Genomic DNA, 19,814 nt, shown 5'->3' with positions numbered 1-19,814 from the left:
CTATCAATTCAGTAACATTTCCACTGGGTTTCTCGGTGGAAGCGGTCGTCTCACTGACATTAAGAAAAATCAATCTCTCTCGCTGGAGCTGGCGATGGAGTGGAACGGTTCTGCTGGACCTTAGTGGGCATGTGGGAGTTTCTGTCACACAGGGTCGATGCCTGAATGGCACTATGCCCACTGTGTGTCATCCCAGTTAGGACAGATAGAGGGAGGGATCAATGAGGAGGAAGATAGGGATCTAAAGAGGGCACACAAACTGTGTCCAACTCATTACAGAATGACCTCTTCACACCAGTCTTCCGGCTGCGTGGAGGTGACCAGGATGTGGGTGTGGGTGTGAGTTGAGTCGCAGAAGAAGCACAAAGTGTGAAGAAAGCGCTCAACTCTAATTCAACACTGGTCACACTCAACATTCAGGGAAGATACAAAATATTTGAGATGCCTGTGCTGTACTTGAATATCAAGCAGTCGCTGGTCTTCAGAGGGAGTCCAGTTCTCCATTGGAATATAAAAATGATTTTGCCTCACAAATAAACAATACAATCATTTGACTGTAAATTATTATGTTATTGTTGTTCTTATTTTGACTGAGTGTTAAAATACCAACAAGGTCTGCAAAGAGAGGAGCACCCAGAAGTTTGGTCAACTCTTTTCTGCTTGGTTATAGCAAAAGTAGAAGCACTTGGATAATAATCCTAGTCCATTTCCTACAATAAATGGCAAGTTCACAACACAAAATGAGTTAATCCCCGCCAGACCTCCACACTGAATCATTCTGCTGTGAGGAACAATATGTACCAGTGACAACAAGCACTTTGGATCAAGAAATACTAATACTACCAAACTCAAAATACTACATAACATCTAGTTCCACCTCGTCCCCCTGCATCAAAGGTCACACTGGGCGACAAGTAGAGGACAGGAACTGCCACAGTTTAGACACAGAGCCACTGATATATAGGTTTGTAATATTGACTGTCTGCACAGTATACACCAACTCACATGGTTTTCTTTATATGTTAACTAGAAGCTGGTATAACTACATGTAGTAGTTGTTGCTAAAGTAATTAGCATTAAAACAAAAGCAGCTGCTGCAAAAATACACACACTGAATTTATAGTTATCGGTACTATTTTCAGGTCCATCTTATTGTAACAGAGCAAGCTGAAGGTATGAGTGGAGGAGGAGGGAGAGGAAGACCATCAGAGAGAAGAGAGGGTGTAGGTCCCTGTTTATGCAGGGGGAGCAGAGAGGCAGAGCCAGAGGGAAAGGAATGAGAGATCCAGGTCCAAGAAGGGCTCAGGGATGGGTTAGCCTTTTTTACTTCATGTGGTCATGTCAGAGTATGTGTCGTTAATACCTGACAATCTGGTGGATGAAGTGGTCAGGGTCTTGGGCAGAGAACACAGTAAGCGTGGTCCCTGCTGGCACACCCTCCTCAAAACGGATCATCTTGGGGTTGATAGGGAAGACGGGTGGCTCGTTCACATCCTGAACAGAGATGGTGACCCCCGCTGTGGACTGGAGCGACGACTGGATGCCACTGGCCAAGTGGGCCTGGTTGGACACCACCACGGTCAGCATGAAGGCACGATTCATCTCAAAATCTACCGGCTGCAGATAAAGGAAGAAAGAAGAAGTAAAGACATAGAGAGAGAAAGAAATGATGAGAGGTTAGAGGAAAATGAGCATCACTGATTGCTAGATTAGTTCTAACTGTGCTCCAATTCGAGAAATGACATATAATTTGGTGAAAACAATGTGAGACCAAAGTAGTCAGTCATCAACATCTGGCTCTTCACAGCAGGTGGAAACAAGATGCTGTGCTGAATAATAATAGAAGACAACTTCATGCTTTCATAATGACCAGACTTTATATTCATCAGGACGTGTGTGAGGAGGAAGCAGCTTCATTTTACCTTGACCACCGTCAGCATGCCCTCATTTGTGATGGGGTTGGTGCGGATGGTGAAGTGTCCAGTGGGGTCACCGCTGACAATGCGATACACTGCGTTCCAGTTGGGGCTGTGGGGCTGATCTCTGTCCACCACCGTCAGGTTGGTCACCACTACATTCACCCTGTTCTCTGGCACCTCCCCAGAAAACTGCGGAGGAGGAGGAAGAAGAGGGGAGATGACATCAGAGAGGATGGAAAAGATAACATTATGCTGATGCTGCCTAAGCAGTCAGCAAATGCATGTTAATAACTTGATTTATTGAGATTGGAAACATTTGCTTGTGCCATCATATATCATTTAACATTTTACATAATTGTTTTTATGAAAACAAACTGCTTTTAGGGTCACACCTATAATACTCATTACATTAAAACATGAAAAGACAGTGGTAGCAAAACAAATGGAGAAATTAGAAAGATGGGGAAAGAAACAGGAGACATTATTTGTTTAAATGTGGATAATAGAGAATCATATCTTCCATTATGCTAATGCAGTCCCTTATTCCACGCCATGTTTGCTCATATGAAACTCTTTATTTGAACTAATGGATTTGTTCAATTAAGTGTTTACCCATTTAATTTAGATTCTGTGCATTCACCAAATCTAGGTCTTAATAAGCAATTAGATAAGAGCTGTAATTAAGGCAGCAGTAGGAATAATCTTTGGCTAATGATCTTCATTATATTGCACTCTGAAACAACTCCCCTCTGAACTTCCTCTGGAGGAAACTTGGTGACAGCTGCAGAGCCTGAAGAGGAATTTACAGTGCAACAGGATACACGGCCTCTCTTTACGGATTTATCCAGCTACTGAGGGACGGGCACTCAAAGGTAGTCACACACACTGTAAAAGCTCTCATTGTCGCATGATAATCCATATTTCCTCTTGTGAAGCGTTAGCTTGTTTATGGTTTGTGTCTGCCAGCTGCTGTTCACTTTAATGGTTTCATCATCGTGGGATTGAAGCAGCGTCCAAACCACCCCATTCCTCTCTTCCTTTCCCCTTCCTTCCTCCCATCCCCCTTGCCTCCCCTTCTTCTGTCTCCCGGCTGGGCTGATAAGCACACAACAAATTAAATATGCACTCTCACTCTCTGGTGTATGGGCTTTCCACCCTGAGCTTTAGCATAAACACCAACACAAACCTTCCAAGCCTGTTTGGCCTCGCTGTCAGACGGCCAAATGGATTCTGCTCTCTCAGAGGCACACACAATGGTGCTGACTGTAGGGGAGGGCCTCTTCAAAATGGCCACTCTCTGAAATGCAATGTGAACCCATTGATAAGCCACTAGAGACACAGACTCAGAGTTTCTGAGGGATTCTGTAGTAAAGAAGTTATGATACTTTAATGTGAGTTATGTGATGAAAGCTTTTGTCAGTGTATGTAGAGACTGACAGAAGGTACAGAAAGTTTTTCCACATTTAGTTTTTTTAAATTAAAAATACCTGAAATATCCCATTTACAAAAACATTAATACATGATTAAAAGACAGCTGGTGAAAGCCTTGTGTCTTCTTGAGAATGATCCCACAAGCTTGGCATACCATTAGCTTTTCCCATTTGTCTCAAGTGTTTTTTTGTCAGAATAATTTGAGCTCAGAGAGGCTGGATGGTAAATGTCAGTGCTCAAGTTATAGAAGAATCTCAAGGACCATTAATAGCATGGCATAGGATGTACCAGAGCTCTGTTGTAAGTTTCAAAACAAAGAATCTAAAGGCTTCATTAAATATGATTGTGGTTGATTGTTTGTATTGTGTATGGATTAACAGAATGTGGAGAATTTGAGAGGCTACATGTGATAAAACCACACCTGATTTGTTTTTATTTAAACTCATTCTTAGAAGCAAACTTTAAGAACAGTGTGAGCATGTTCAGCAACAGTGTGTGGAAACAGGTTTTCAGCAAACATCTTTCCTGCACAGCTGTGACTCTTCAGTCTTTAAAGCTGTAAGGGATAAGAGCAAGTGATAATATATTTTGAGGTTATGGATTACAAATCTCCACTGATTTAACTTTAATCAGTTTAAATCCAAGATTTATATTGTTGTTATGCGGTTCATTCACTTCAGCTAAGTGATTACATCATCATTTAAATGGACATTTGAACAGTAAGTCAATGTATCACAGCTCCCTGCAACATCCAGCGTTCGGTGATACACTGATTTCACCACACTGTTTTTAGGGCTATTGGCTCAGATGGCCATTATTTCTAACAACAATTATGTTATGATTGTCTCAGTCATCAAGAGCTTTTAATAAGCTTTTAACAATCAAGCGCTGTGCCTGAGCTGTCTGAATGCTTTTATTCACAAGAATAATCATTGTTAAAGATTTGGTTATGTGTGTACTGACTACATCAGAAAACACACAGCTGAGAAACAGTACAACAGCTATTACGTGAGAAGAATTACAGTCTCTGACATTTTGGTGTTATACAGTTTTTGTGCATGTAAAACACACAGAAAACACATTCTGCAGTTCACTCTTTTCTTCTATTGTCTATCTATGCCATCATGTAACAAGCCAAATGGAGGCTTGTTAAATATATGAAGCATAAGAAGAGTTCGGTTGAGTTTTTCTTTTGTAACATACAGCATGTTACTTCTGTTCACTGTGTTTTTTAACATAGGCAGACAAAACATGTAAGCAGGGGGAGGTCAGGGCACCTTAGGGCACCAGCTCTTTCCTCATTCAAAGTTCAGGATCATCTGTACAAGGTCTTACTTTAATTTTTTGGCACTTCACTTTTCTTAACCAGCCCTCAAATATTTGCACTGTAGTCCAATGAGGAGAAATGAGTACAGAAATGAGTTTCAATGCTGCACAATTCCCAAATCATTTTAGAAAGGTGACTGCATGGGGGAAATCTACTGCTGCACAGTATGCAGAAAAGTGATGTGGTAAAATGAAAACGTTGCATTTTAGGTTAGTGTCAGAGATGGAGTTCAGCAATAATGAAGAGCTCTTCCTTTTCCTCATGGTGTGCTGAAAACAACACTAAATGGTAATGGCATCATTATGTGGGAGCAAATGACTGCAAACAGACCCCTACAGATATCAGAACGGCATCGGTCTACTTAAGAAGGCTGTTATGTCTACATTGTGCTCCTCCAACAACATTCATTTCTTTATGTTATAGAGAATATCCAACTTGTCTCTGCTATTTTTATACATGAAGTGTGGGGAGCAGAGGAAAGTGGTGAATGAGAAAACTCCAACCCTCCAACTCCATCCAGCTGTTTAAAAACATGAGTGCTGCAGGTGAAAGTACTCTGTTCTCTCAGCTCATGTGTCAGCTCTTCCTCCTTTACCTACTCCCCTTCATCATCATCATTGTTTAGTCAATAACCTGCACTGTTATTGTAGGAGGGTGTGATACACTTTGATTAAGTAGTTTGATTAGGCAGACGGTGGCAGTACCATTGTCTTCGAGATTATCACTTAATGATACACATACGTAGCATTGCCATAGCACATTTAAACACATGTGGTGTAATGAATAAAACATTTAGCTTTTTTTAATTAGATGCCATATATCAGCTTGGTTTACACCCCCACAAGCAATTTCACTTAATTAACATGCTTATGTTTTCTCTATACCTCCCGTAGAGAGCAATGAATTCTTCTCACGTCTGTCATACACAAATAATTATTGAAGTGCTCAAAGTCCTGTTGCTTGTGTGGGAAGCCAAACAAGTAAAAGAGATTGACAAAGCAGTGGAAACGACATCTGGTGGATAACGGCGTCTTTGCAGTGGTTGTTAATGTAGGAGTGTCTAAGTGATGGGTACACAACAAAAACATGTTTTTGTTTTAACTCATTAACACATTTAGGTCACAACAAGCTTAACCAAACTTTAACTGACAAGCTCAGTATTTCTCATATATGTAGGGGTGTCACAGGCCAAATATTGCACTGTGTGTATGAGTTAGAAATTAAACTACACCCTCCCTTTCAGCCATTTGCCGCAAAATGCCTCACCCTCTATCATTACAACCCCCCGCTGGCATCTAACTCATTGTGTACAGTCTTAAAGAAGTAAATGAAAAAATGACACCTTTTCTGGAGGTGGGTGTGAGTATTTATCTCTGCATGTGTGTTGAAGTGCAACATGTGTCTGGTCAGCGCTGTAAAGGAGCCAGCACCACAGAGTGGGAAGAAGGGGATGAAGCCTTGTTCACTGAGCCCTATCTCTGACAGCTGGGGAGCTCTTATCAGAGCACACGGTTGGAACTGTACTGGCATGCATGCTGATGACGAGCCTGCTGAGGTGGCAGGGATGACAGAGTGTGACACTGACACACTGCTCGCTCTGCCTCTAAGCTTTGCTGCAAATAGCATCTGTCTCTGTTCGAAATCTTTGGAACCCAAGAGGACAAACACAGAGCAGCCACAGCCCTGTATGTCTATAAGAACGTGGTCAGTTACGGACTCTGTTATTGTCCAGGCCGAAAGTACAAGTTGTAGAGAGAGACAGATGTATATAGGTAAATGTATATCTTCTTACATGCATACACATCTTCCTCCAAATGCAGTTTCTTCATCATTCCTTTCACATTCTCTTTTAAGCTATAACCACACACAGGAGAGCTGGGACCAGTTCTAACTTTAAACTCCTCAAAAACATATTGGCAAATATTCTTCTATTATTGTTAAATATATTTTATGGCTGCAGGTTAATATATATATATATATATTTATATTTTATAGGATGTTACAAACCAAACAACTAATTGATTGGAGAATATAATCACCAGATAAAAACATAATAAAATAATAATTCGCAGTACTTTTACCTAGCAGAGTATTCACACTGTGTAAGTGGTACTTCATTTGCTTATAGATCTGCTTACAGACAAAACAACTCTCATTACCCATACTATTTTATATTAAGTAATTATCAACTCCCTCTCTCTCTGTGGTTACAGTCAGTGTATATCAGCTTCATTTTCCCATTTAAGAGCAGCAGCAGCGCTGATGACTGTCCATTAATAATAGGACAAGCTAATGTTTTTGATTTTATATTGATTATATATGAGATGCAAATATGAGTTATCCAACTTTATGTCAATATAGACTGCAATTAAGACTCATGCTAAAAACCCAGTGAGTGCATCGCAAACACCGCGTTCCTGTGGATCATTTTCAATGAAGGGGGCAGAGTACGGTAAATGATTAAAGTGGAGCCATTTAATTTAGGACTCAAGCACCAGTCACATGACTCAAGTCCACCCCTCTGCACTCAGTCATAGAAACACGGGCCAGCTGCAGCATGGCTTCCTGCCAGACCACTGTGGGGGATACCTACAGACAAACCTCCACTACCAGAAGCCCAGAAGGGAGGGAAACCTGAGAGAGGGAGGGAGGAAGAGCTCACCTTCATCAGTACCTTTTCTTGTTTCTCCATATGTTTCACACAGTGTTTTTATCTGTCACTGTGTTCCATTTTAAGCAGATGTGTCTGAATCACAATCTGTCTGTATCACACATCTTTGTCAGCTGCATAACAACGCATTTCAATAGAGTTTACACTGTCTAGGTTTTATTTTTATAAGCATGGTCCAATATAAAAGATGCTCTATTATTTTTAATTGGGAAAATAGGAAGTTACAGCCACTATTCATGCTAATGAGAAAAATAAAGCCAAATATCAAGATAGGATTCTTCATTCCAGCTTTTGGCTGAAGAAAGCATTTTTATCACCCTACAAAAGCCACCCTTGTTGATTTAACAAGATTTGCATAATGAAAAGCAGCCATCTTTTAGCCTCGCCAGAAAAAGGCACTCTTTAGTAAATTTAGTCTTATACACACATTCACTCACACACAGTGTGAATGAATAAAATATTCCGGGAGTGCACATAGCAGGCCTACTCACCGTCCTGGCGGTCAGTTCTGGAGGATTGTCGTTGATGTCGGTAATGGAGATGAGTGCAGTAGCTGTGTTGGACAGTCCAAAGTTCAGGTTGCCCTCCATGTCAGTGGCCTGCACAATGATGGTGTACTGAGACACTTTCTGGAAACACAAACACAAAGGGAGAAATCATACTCAATGAGGTATTTCAAATCCTAACATAAATGGATCCACATATATGTTTCTATGTGACAATGACACAGTCAGTCATCCATTAATAAACAGGTGAATACATTAATGACAGTTCCTCCAACCTCCAGCTGTGCATCCACCCATGTTCCCTTTACCACAGCTAACCACAAAATAGGAGTCTTTCCTGTGTACAGCATACAGAACAGCACACATGCACAAACACAAACAAACACACAAAGCAGCAGAGTGGGAGCAATGTGATGGAAAAAGGCCCATTCCTTATTGCTTAAAAGTCTTGGCTATATCTGCTGTGGGAACAGATTTGGATCATCACTCAATTTAATGAGGGTGCCGCCACTTAAGATGTGCTATGGTGCATCAGATAATACCAGGAGGTGAATGCTCCTTATTTAGTCCTGTTACATTGAGGGGCAGTTGTCCCAGAGTGTACTGCAGCATAGACAGCAATATTACAGTGAAAAGAAACATCAAACACTGAGCTATGTTCAGACACAACGGGATGAAAAAGTGCATCCACATGCCACTGACACTGTCCATGGTGCTGAAAGTTCAATTTTCCCCCAGACTCTCCACTAGGAGAGGTCTCTCTCTCTCTCTCTCTCTCTCTCTCTCTCTGTGTGTGTGTGTGTTCATCCTGACAGTATTTAAGCCTCTCTGCTTTGTGGTCTCTCTCTTCATATTAATCCATTTGGCTCAGGCTTCCATTGTGTCTGAGCAAAGAAAGGGACTGAGACAGAATGAACGTCAAGGACAGGCTACTCTCCATTGTACAGGGCCTGCTGCTGTGTTAAGCATCCACAATCCATCCTACAGACAGTCCATGTATGTGTTCGTCTGTTTCTATCTTTCCCACAGGCACAGGAGATTTCTAACAACCTGCGGGTGGACCTCTGCTTGGGGGAACGTACCTAGTCTGAGGTCTTGCAGGTATATGTGGGGTGGTTGATGCTTCCTGCTTGGGGTCCTAAATCTTTTTCCTCTGCAGTTTATTGTGCATTCTCTTTTACGTACACGTGTGCTCCTTTTGATGTCATCCTATCTCATTTATGGCATCTTGATTGCTCAGTACTCTCCGCCCATCCGTCTGCATGCCAGTTTCTGAGTATCTCTATATCTCTTTCTCTTCCTACCGCTCTATTCTCGGTCGTGAAGGATGCAGTTGATTGTTAGATCATTCAAGGCATTGGGCTAGTTAAAACACCCAGCTGGAGTCATTTAACATCTCTCCAAGTCATTATGAAGTGCACAGACATGTTAATCTGCACAGAACCAACCCTATTAATGAAAACTCAATATGGGCTGCCCTTTATTAGACTCATAATGAAATATCAATACCATCTTCCCTCATAGAGCGCTTAAGTAAATAGAGCCTCCAATGAATGTGTCTCTCAGACTCATTTAGATCCGGTCACATACATCAATCTAGAAATAGCAGCAGATGGCTGTGGGAAGCTAATAGGCTGCAGCTTTGATGGGCACGTCTTCTTTCGGTCAGGTGAATAAGTGAAGCTGAGCCAGCAGGTGGAGCTCTCACACAGTAGGGGATGAGGCAGATGTGTACAGTATTATCCTGCAGGGTTTTATCACTCATCTGAGAGTAGTTGTGAGTTTATGGCCCTTCTAGTGCACACAGACACACACATCTGCTAACGCTCTACTGAGTAGGAACAGGTGGATGTGCACAGGCACACAGACACACACACACACAGAGCCAAGCACACTTTGTGCTGCCCGAAAGTGGCTTCCCGAACAAGCCAGTAAAGGGCTCTCTAATGAGTCCTATAGAAGTGCTGAACAGAAAATCTCTCTGTTAGATTAGAGTCCAGCACTGGCAGGAAATACAGCTTTGCGTTTCACAACCAACAGCAGCAGTCAAGGCTCCCCCACTGGCCTCGAATGTCACAGACTTAATCTGCAGACACTAAAAGCCATCAGAGGCCACAGAAACACCTGCACACAGAGCTTCGACAACAATAAAACCCAATCCCCTTTTTCACAGTGACCAAATTAGGTAGTTTACCAACCAGGAGCCTGAAAGAAAAAAACAGGAAAATGGCTTTAGGCTATCAGTGTTAGCTACTCAACATGTCAAGCCAAGCAGCTGCCAGGACAGGTGGAAAAAAACTGGCTGCTTTTGGTAAGCAAATGGACTTGAGCTCCAGTGGGACTTTGTTAGCAGCAACAAAGTAGTGGAAATAATGTTCTGAACTGCTAAGGCAATGTCGAACAAGCAAATAGAGAGGAGCAGTTGTCTAGCAACACACAATTAATTGTACCTGAGCTGAGTGTGCATTATTACTTGTTGTGCTGTAAAGCACTACTCAAAGAGGGTGAAGAGAAGGAGAGCAACAAGAGTTAAAGACTTGCTCTTTGCTCCTGTCGTTTGTGGACTGTGTTCCAGCTTGCTGGGCTTATACTGGCCATGGTCATTAGCTTGTCACTTACAATCTGTCTCAAACAGTACAGCTACTCAGCTAAAACTGTATCACGTTTTTTCTACACTCTCTGTTTACCTCAGTGACCGTCATTGTCAATGAACCCCTATAAAAAGTCAGTTTAGCTGAGATCAGCTTGACTTATTTGTTTCCATTTCATCAGATAAGAGTTGAATTCAGTTTCAGTTCACTTACACAGCCATGATATCAAGAACAACTACAGACATATCTGCACGGAGTGGATCTGGAGTGAAGCAGTCCACAGAGTCTATTAATACATTTTTATCCAGTTTGTACCAAAATATATTCAGAGCCGTCTATTTGGTCTTTATCTTCATTATCTCTTCATCTTAGTTAAGGACAGAAAGAGCTCAACATTTGTATGAAGAGAATACAATCCAGTGGAGACTCAGCATGCCTTTCTCTGAAATCTCTCTGATTCACATTGTAGAGACAGTGAGTCACATACGTAGGTAAATCAGTTACAAACTCTGAATCCACTTGATTACATGCGCCTCCACATTTACGCAAGCAATTCCGAGTCACATACTGGATAAATAAAAGCTGTGAGTCACACAAAGCTGCTGGAATAAAACATGGAGACTGGGCAAGAGAGGTTTAATTAATCATCCAACTGTGCATCACATCACAATACAGAGGAGACCATTAAGCAAATATGAGTATGATGAATATGCTAATCTTAAACATGTTGGCTCCCATATGTCTAAAATACATGAAAACAGTAAAGCTAAATTGCAGGTGGTTCTTATTGTACATTAGATTATGTTAACTGAGGTTAATTATCAAAATTGTTCACAAGGGCCTGTCAGGGTTTTGGGTTAGTCGTTGGAAGTTGTGGTATTCTGTCTGTCTTTGTGTGCTTTCCTGACATTTGTTCATTTGTTCCAGACAATTTGTTCCTTCTTTGTTCAGTCAGCACAACTAACCAGCCTTCCTGTCTTGTTCCCAGTTCTTGTGGTTGCCTTGTGGGTTAACCTGACTTTTTACATTGTACTTTTATTCTGCTTTGGTTTTATCTTACCGGTCTACTGGTCACTTTTTGCTAACTCATCCTTTCTTGAACTTCAGTTAGTAACAGTAACAGTACAAATGGTCAATCTAGACTCACAACATACAAAGGAAAGCCTTTCAGCCTGAGACTGAATTGCTTACAAGTGCTTTGAGGAGGTAGAAAAAAGTGCTATATAAATAACCAACTTTATGCTATGAGCTACTTAGGCCTGACTTTGTCCACAGCTGTCTCATTTCCATCATCTCAACCTTTGACTCCTGTTTCAGAATATTTTATACTGGAGCTGCATTTGTCCTTCTCTTTTTAAGTTCCTAAACCTGGAATTCTGAGCAAACAGGCTCACATTGTTGATCTACTTTTAAGTTAGTCCCCTCTTCCCCAGACTGTTTGTGGATATAGTACACTAATTATATTGTAAACAAATGAGATTAGGCTCTTTAAAGAATTAACAAGCGGAATGGATGAGGGAGGAAATCTTTAAATTAAAACAATAATGGACTTGCTACTAAAGGTGCATAATAGAAAAATCCATGCCTTACTGAAGACAGATCTAGTTCAATACAGTAGGTGTACACAGTGCACATAAAAAAGTGGTTATTTTCTTGATTTTTGATTGAATGTTGGCTACAAGCATTCAGCATCCACCTACATGCATCAATACTTTTCATTCAGCAACCAGTTCACAATCCTCAGATGGGTTTGCTGTCTGGCTTAGGGAGCTCCGGTGCAAGGAGATGAATTAACATAACTCAGCATCTCTGAGACAATAAAAGCCCCAGGCCCGTTTAGGATGCTGACTCTCAGCCTGTATCCCCAGTCGTGCTCTGCAGATTCTAATAGAGCCAGGCTGTGGGCACTTATGTCCTTGAAGCAGTCCAGACGATGTCCTAATCGACGGCAAGACAGTCCAATGCAGAGCTTGGCATCATTCCTGGGGACAGCCTGGCGCTAGGCAACGCCACACCGTGCCACACCAGAATGTTCCAGACCAGGGCTCATGGGAGATTGAGACAGCCTGGGGTAATGAAAGACAACAGCTCTGCCTGCCAGTCGAACTCCTGCCATGGAGAGAGGGCACAAAAGAGGGAACATCCATGCCAGCTGTGGCTCTCTGACATGTCCCAATCTGCTACCTGCTGCATCGGAGCTGTACTTCATTAGAAATATGTCTTCCACACTCTACTAACAAACCAGTTTGCCCTTCCCAGGTTAACTGAGTAATGTATGCGAAAGTGTAAAATTCGAATCTAATTGAAATCCTAAGCGGGCAGCACAGTGGTGACCTGTCCAGGGTGTACCCTGCCTTTCACCCATAGACAGCTGGGATAGGCTCCAGCCCCCTGTGGCCTTGCACAAAGTGGACAAATCGGGTTCAGATAATGGATCGATAAATGAAATCCTAAAGTTAAAATTCCTAAATATAGAGCAACGACATTGTAGTATGTAACTAACGGCTTTCAGTGTAGGGAACATCCATGATAGCTTGTTAGCCTCTGAGCTGGAGCACGTGGAAGCATGTGAGGTCAGGGGAAGGGTGAGGTTGAGGGAGGGGGGGATAATTGGTATTCAGTAGTGTCAAAGGAAAGTGATACCAGGCTGACCTCCATGTACCCCCTGTTCTCCTCAACACGAGAGAACCTGCTTCAACCCTTAATCAGCACATGAATATTCTAATTAGGCCGTCTGAGTTTAAGGGAGCTAGAGACTATACAGTATGTGCTGCAGAGGCTTTTACTGTGTATTCACTGTCAGAGCAGTGAGTGTGAATGTTCATGTCTTTGCATAACAGCAAAGTGTATCTGTGGTTGCACAGACACACAGCCAGGATCCTATTCTTCAAATCCGGTTCTCCTCCTTGCTCTGAGCTTTACTGCATATGAACAACATGCACACATGAGTCCACGTGTCTGTGCTTGTTTGTGTTGATGACCTTGACAGCAGGTGGGTGAACTCCCAGGTGTGTCCCAGTTTTAGTGGGAGGATCAGAGGCAGGTGGGACTGTGCCTGCCTTGATGTGTCCAGATTAATGAGCTTTCTCTCACTCACATCAGCTGCTACTGCTGCCGCCTGGGCCAAGCTGGAAACAGGGACACAGACCTGGCCCGCATTCACTAGGCTGATTTATATTGTCCCACAAATGTCCCACACTATCATGCCATGCCAGTTCCATATAAAATTTGGATAAGGAAGGAGCATTGATGTTTTTTTTTTTTTTTGTTTTTTTTTTGTCAAAGTCTGGTCCTGTTCCTAAGATTTTAACCATAATTATTCTCTAAATACGCTTGCTTTACTTTGGTACAATCCTGTTTTAATTTCCAAAGTGCTGCTTGGCCAGGTTTAGTGCTGAGAGGGATCAGTGGGACTTCTCAGAATATAAACATTATGAGACACACTCAGTGGTGCTTTTATGTTGGCAGTAAAATCAGCCAACTAAGTTACCAGGATGAGATTATATTTGTAAGGATGCCATATGAATTTGAACGTTTCCCTGATTTTCTTTGCCAGTTGCCACAGAGAGATAAAAATAGGTTTTGGTATTTGTGTGAGAAAAGGGCTGTAAAATGAACAGTCTGCCGCGAAACACCACTGCCAGCAGTCACCTGATGAGGCTTGGGATAAACAACAGTTGACCCCGTGTGACCTCCTCATTAGCAGAATAAGATGGAGGACGAAGCCAGGATGATGTGTGTTGTGGTGTTGGTGGTGTGTGGGTTGGCAAACCAGTAAGCAACAGACACACCAACAGTAGATGAGCCAAAATACAACAATGAAAAGAATACACCGGCGACCTCATCAGCAGAGAGGTGCTGGGTCTACATGGCCATTATATCTAGCTCTGTGCACTGAGATAAACATGAAATATTTGCTTGTAATCTTTATTTAAACACAACAAGAACACAAACAACTGAAATTAATGTTTTTAAGCCATGTTTGACAGTTTTGAAGGGTCATTATGTTGAAAAATAAATAATTTGTAGGTGAGATTGTTGAAGTGGTCAGAAGCATGTGGTGTGTACAACATTAGTTGTCAAGTTAAAAGCAGAAGGATAGATACAAGCATTTTGTTTTATTACAGTTTTAATATTTTAGGGTAAAAGTGAAACACTTTTAAGAATAGAAGAATCTCCTAGGGAATTTTTCAATCAGTTCAGTCATCTTGTCAGCTTTCTGCCATCCTTCCTGTTCCTGTTTCCTTAATATCACCTGATTGTGGTGCGTGGGAGCGAGGACAATGTAAGAGAGGTGGAAGCACGGCATGAGACTATCTCTCCATGCTGTGCTAGTTAAACATAATTGCCCTTTCTTTGCTTTAAGTACTTTTGAGTCAGAATCATGATGACAGTAACTTCAGAACCCTGGGGAACAGAAACGGCAGCGAACCCCTCTAGAAAAAGTCATGACATTATTTTTAAACAAACGTTTACAACTAGTTTCTTTCAAGTTTCAGAAATATGAAATAGTGTTTACATTTACAGAAACTCTCCTTAAGTTAACTCTGTTGATCCATATCATGAGCTTTTACAACTGCCTTTGGTTCAATTCCACTCATGATCCACTCTTTGACTATATTTGGATTTACTGCGAGTTTAAGCAGACTTAGATGCTACCAACATGGTGACACTTGAAGCCTTCCACAGGGACTAAATGATGCCATGAATGGTCTGTTGTTATGTCACCTCCAATTGTACCAAGGAGAGTTTGGTGATGAAAACTTCTATGAGTTTTCGAAGAGATGCTGACACTATGACAACTACAACAGATAGAACTATTTTGTTTAGTTGACCCTGATGTTGTGGATGGCTCCATGACCTAATCAAGTCAGAGATAAAAAAAAAACTGGGCAGGTGCACCAAGGTAGGGTGCTACTTTTTACAACATGATTAAGAAGTGGGCTGAGCCTGAAAGATGACCCCACTCACCACACATGCCAAGATTCATTCTGCTGAGCTGGACCACTTTTGTATAGATGTAGGATAGGACTATGTGTAAAGCTAGTGTGCTGTGTTTTCTAAAATCAGCTGCTGTAGAGGACAAAAACTTGTCAATCATTCCTCTTGTCTAAAACAACAGTGATAGGTGACAGGTAGGCTACTGTAATATGTCAGTGCAGTCATTTTTGTTTGTACAAAGACAGTGAGAAAAAACAGAATGTCAGAATGTGACATTATTTCCCCAAGTGCTGCAGTACGACATCATTAAAGTTTGATCTTATGGCTGTGTGGGCACAAATGAGACACACAAAGATGAAATAATGACAGTAACAGGACACACAGAGCTGGCACTGACCTCTCTGTCCAGGCCGGCGGCCACTGTAACTATGTCTCCAGTCTCGCTGTTGATGGTAAACATGTTGGGGATAGGGCTGTGTGGCGTCTGTGAGAGGATGCGATAGCGTACCATTCCGTTAGCTGTGGTGGAGTCGTCAGAATCTGTGGCTGTCACCTGCATCACAGATGAGCCTGTGGAGAGGAAATATAAAAAGTGAAATAAAGGTGACGCACATCAATGCATGCAGCTTAGCAAGAGGTCAAACCAGGCAAAATGTAAAAGACAAACATGTACTTCTCAAGTTCTTTTGCACAAATACATTTTGTTTCTTGTAAGCCTGTTACTGTTAATGAATTTTTAGGAAATATCAAAGAGAAAGAGGAGGACTTGAGAAGACACATTTATAAACTTGAAACAAGTCAATCAGCCTTTCCAAATTGCTGTGACATTCTCTTGGTAAACAACTTTTAGAGCGAGAGCTGTTAAAGAGCAGAGTACAAAAAAAACACACAAAAAACAAAATCTATTAAATAAACCCCTATTTTAGGAAGCACTGCTTTGTCATCTTTATATTTCAAAGTAGAGGGCCAAAGTCTCCACCTCTGCAGAGTCCATCTAGTAATGAGCAGCACTGGGTCTTCTGCCATTTCCACCATCCATTATTTCAGCCTTCAGCAGCACCGTGGCTGCCCTTAATGCTCCGATACACTCTCCCTATTTGTCTTAGAATCACAGATAAACACTGCCATTTAAGCCAGACAGCACAGAGGAGGTGAGCCAGAGGGAGTGTGTGTCTGTGTGTGTGCGTGTCTGTGTGGGGAGGAGGGCTAAAGCACATACATATGGTTACATTTGTTTCCAAGTGTGCAGCAGTTTGCATGTGCTTGTGTCCTCTAAGCATGTATTCAGGGCACGAGTAACCATGTCCCCATATCACCCCCCCCTCCCAAATCGAGCAGAATTATTGATTTGCACGAGTTTGTCAGCTGGGCTCACAAATACGACCAGGCAATTAGGAGCACTTTGTGCTGGAAAGAGGAGAGATCACCTCGCCTCTCTCTCTCAGGGTTTTGTGAAAATGTCACTTTCCATCAGGCAGCCATTTACAGGCTGCTGCGGCCACCGCCACAGAGAGAAAAAAAGGTCTGTCAGCCTGCAAGAGGGGGCAGGAGAGAGGAGCGATGGCTGAGGCACAAACATGCTTCGATGACAAGACTGCAATAGTAGTGAAAAACTTCTTAGGTTATAGGAGCTGAATTATAAAAAGGAAACTGCAGATAAAAGGGAAAGTGGTCACAGATGTGTTAGAATTACAATTTTATATTTCATTGTCTAAAATATGATTTTAGCATGTAAAAGACCCACCACCATGCTTACTGCGCACCGCAGTAAGCATGGTGGTGGGTGGTAGATGCCATGCTGAGCAGGCTAAATCAGCAAACCTCTATTATCACATCAAAAGCATTTACAATTAGTCAGAACAAATATGTATGTTTTAGAATGGAGACAATGCTTCACCACCTTCCAAATCATAAATTTAAATGTCTTGGGTGAAGCCAGCTGGATTCATGGCAGATCCAGCATGCTCCCGTGGGTCAGAACAGTTACAGGTGTGTCTGTTCCTATAATTGGGTCTAGATGGCAGCATCATTCCTGTGACAGCCTGCATGGACAGGACAATTGTAGCCTCAAATTCTATTTCAAACTTCATTAAGTTCCAAAGCAGGATTTGTCACTTTGGCCAGCAAGAAAAGGAGGAGAGTCCACCAAAGACAGGAAGAAGTCGAACAATTACTGCTATTTCACTGAGGACGTCAATATATAATCAACCCTGCCAGTTTGCAAGCATTGACAGATCACATATGAGTGCTGCTGTGATATGATATGAAGCTGGCTGGCTTTCAGATCCACAGAGGGGATGCTTTTCACTTGCAAGGGTTAAACTCTGAGCCTGCTTAATTCCTATTTAATTTGAACACTAATTCCAAATCGTAATTGCTTTTTTTGCAAAAACTGCTGGACCTGAAAATCTGGTGGCAGAGCCTTTTATTGTTGGCCATTTTGCTCACGTGACTAGAGATCACTGGTGAGGTCTATCTGCAGCCTAAACATTAATCAACCAGAGTCAACATCTGCCTTCCAATTAGAGAGAAGATTGAGGAAAATAACAGGAAGATGCACAGAGGCAGAGAGAACAGGAACAGGTAAAGCCAAATGAGGCAGGAAACCACAAAGCAGAGAAAAAAAGTGAAGATGAGGTGAGAGCTCATAAAGACCACTAAAAGCAAAAGTACAAGGGGAAGTCAAGAAGCAAGAGGGCAGCAAGAGGGATAAGAGGATAATCATTTTCATCACTGGAGGGAAGATAGAAGTTTCCTTTCAGAAGGAAAGAGTGGGCACCCTCCGCTAGGCAGAGACAGCAAGAAGGCGAAGTAGAGGTTGAGAGCTAAGAGACCCGGTGAATCTGGGTGAACATGATGAAGGGGGCATGGAGAACCTCTAATGGTGTCCACTACACTGAGAGCATACTACAGTCAGCCCATATGAACCATCAGATGAGGTCTTCATGTCTACGGTGAAAGGCCAGTTTTAAGGCACTTTTTTGGAATTTTTTAGCATGTTAAGTATATATTGATGTTTTCCTTGTTACTGATGTTCAGAATCACAGGGACCGAGGCCTTTGCTAATGGGAAGGACAGGCAACAAACCCTGCTCATTATGCAGAAAAGCAGCAGGGTTAAAGTGAGGCCGGCTATTTTAGTGTCACGATTCCAGTTTCAGTAAAAGCCACATTCATTTTCTGAATAGACAATGGAAGGTGAGAGGCAGTTGGAGTGCTTCCAGTGCTTGGATAGGTCTAACATTATCCTGGTTGAATCATCTGTGCTAAACATAAGCAATTAAATTAGCTGGTTCTCTAAAGCAGCACTCCACTGGTTTTACACACAGAGAGGACTGCATAATATATATAAAAAAAACATTTGTATAATGTCTTTTTATGTCAACTCTGGAACAAGATGTCAAGATGAGGAGCATTAGATTCTGAGACTTAAGGAGGCTATAGTGTGAAGAGTGTGTTTGAACTGCAGTGGTTCCAATGTTCACTAATGTTGAATGTGCATTGTAAGAACCTCTGGGTTCTGACTAAAGGCCAGGTGAACTTTGACCAATATCTATTAAATCTGCTGCTCTCAAGTCTCCAGATGTTAAGGACATGTTACACAATTCTGTGAACTAGCTTTAAACATATAAAACATATAAAACTCATAAGTAGAAAAGCTGCAAAAATAACCGTAGTGATTGAATGTTTTATGTGATTGATGCAAACTCCTTTGAGGAGCGTGTTCGAAGCTCAGTGTGGTGGTTCCACTCACCTGCATATTGGTAGCAGGTATTAAAGTCAGAACCTTTTTTAGGGCTCAAGGTCTATCACAGTACTGACAGGCAAAGAAAATACATACAATCGTACCATTGTCCCATGTTAGTAAAACTGATGGCAGTTCTAATCACTGACTTTCTGTTTAATAAAAACAAATGTAACCCTGATGTGTTATATAGTTGCACTATGACATAGACTGACTGCTATAAGGGTCACAGTGTGAAACGCCTCCAAACCTGATTGAAACCTTCCTGGGCATCCACCTTCTCTATGCTCCTATTCCAATCCCTAATTACCCCCACCACCTTTCCCAGACAAGGGGGAGGGAGAGAGAGAGAGAGAGAGAGAGAGTCTCTTAAATCTCTTGCAACTGTTATATTGAGTGTCCCCTTGTCCCCCCACCCCAAGAGGGCTGTGAGAGGAGGCACTCAGCTGCTGGTTTTGATCTTGCACTCTCATTTCAGAAGGCCTTTACCAGAAAGACGGTCCATAAAAGGGAACAACTTGTTGTCAGAGTCAGGGAGTGGGGCTGCAGATGTGCAGAGTACACTGCAGCCTCAGAACACAAGAGCTTTCTGAAGATGTCAAGCCATCTCAACAAATCCTTATCTTTATCTGAATCTGAAGTTCAGATGGAGATAAATTACAAACAGACTGTTTCATGTCACAT

The 19,814-nt window shown here is 42.0% G+C and overlaps 1 protein-coding gene across 1 annotated transcript in view; it reads right to left on the bottom strand.

Moving 5' to 3' along the window:
- cdh4 (cadherin 4, type 1, R-cadherin (retinal)) overlaps positions 1-19,814 on the bottom strand; it is a 169,623-nt gene that overhangs the window by 8,691 nt on the left and 141,118 nt on the right. The window contains exons 7-10 of the mRNA XM_028405984.1: positions 15,784-15,956; positions 7,840-7,977; positions 1,923-2,108; positions 1,364-1,617 (exon numbers count right to left, since the gene is read on the bottom strand). Coding sequence (XP_028261785.1) covers positions 1,364-1,617; positions 1,923-2,108; positions 7,840-7,977; positions 15,784-15,956 — 751 coding nt within the window. The remainder of the gene's footprint in view (positions 1-1,363; positions 1,618-1,922; positions 2,109-7,839; positions 7,978-15,783; positions 15,957-19,814) is intronic.

Source organism: Parambassis ranga, chromosome 5 (genome assembly GCF_900634625.1).
Source record: "Parambassis ranga chromosome 5, fParRan2.1, whole genome shotgun sequence".
NCBI lineage: Eukaryota > Metazoa > Chordata > Actinopteri > Ambassidae > Parambassis > Parambassis ranga.
The sequence above is the reverse complement of the archived record's forward strand: the minus strand, read 5'-3'. Positions and strand labels throughout refer to the sequence as shown.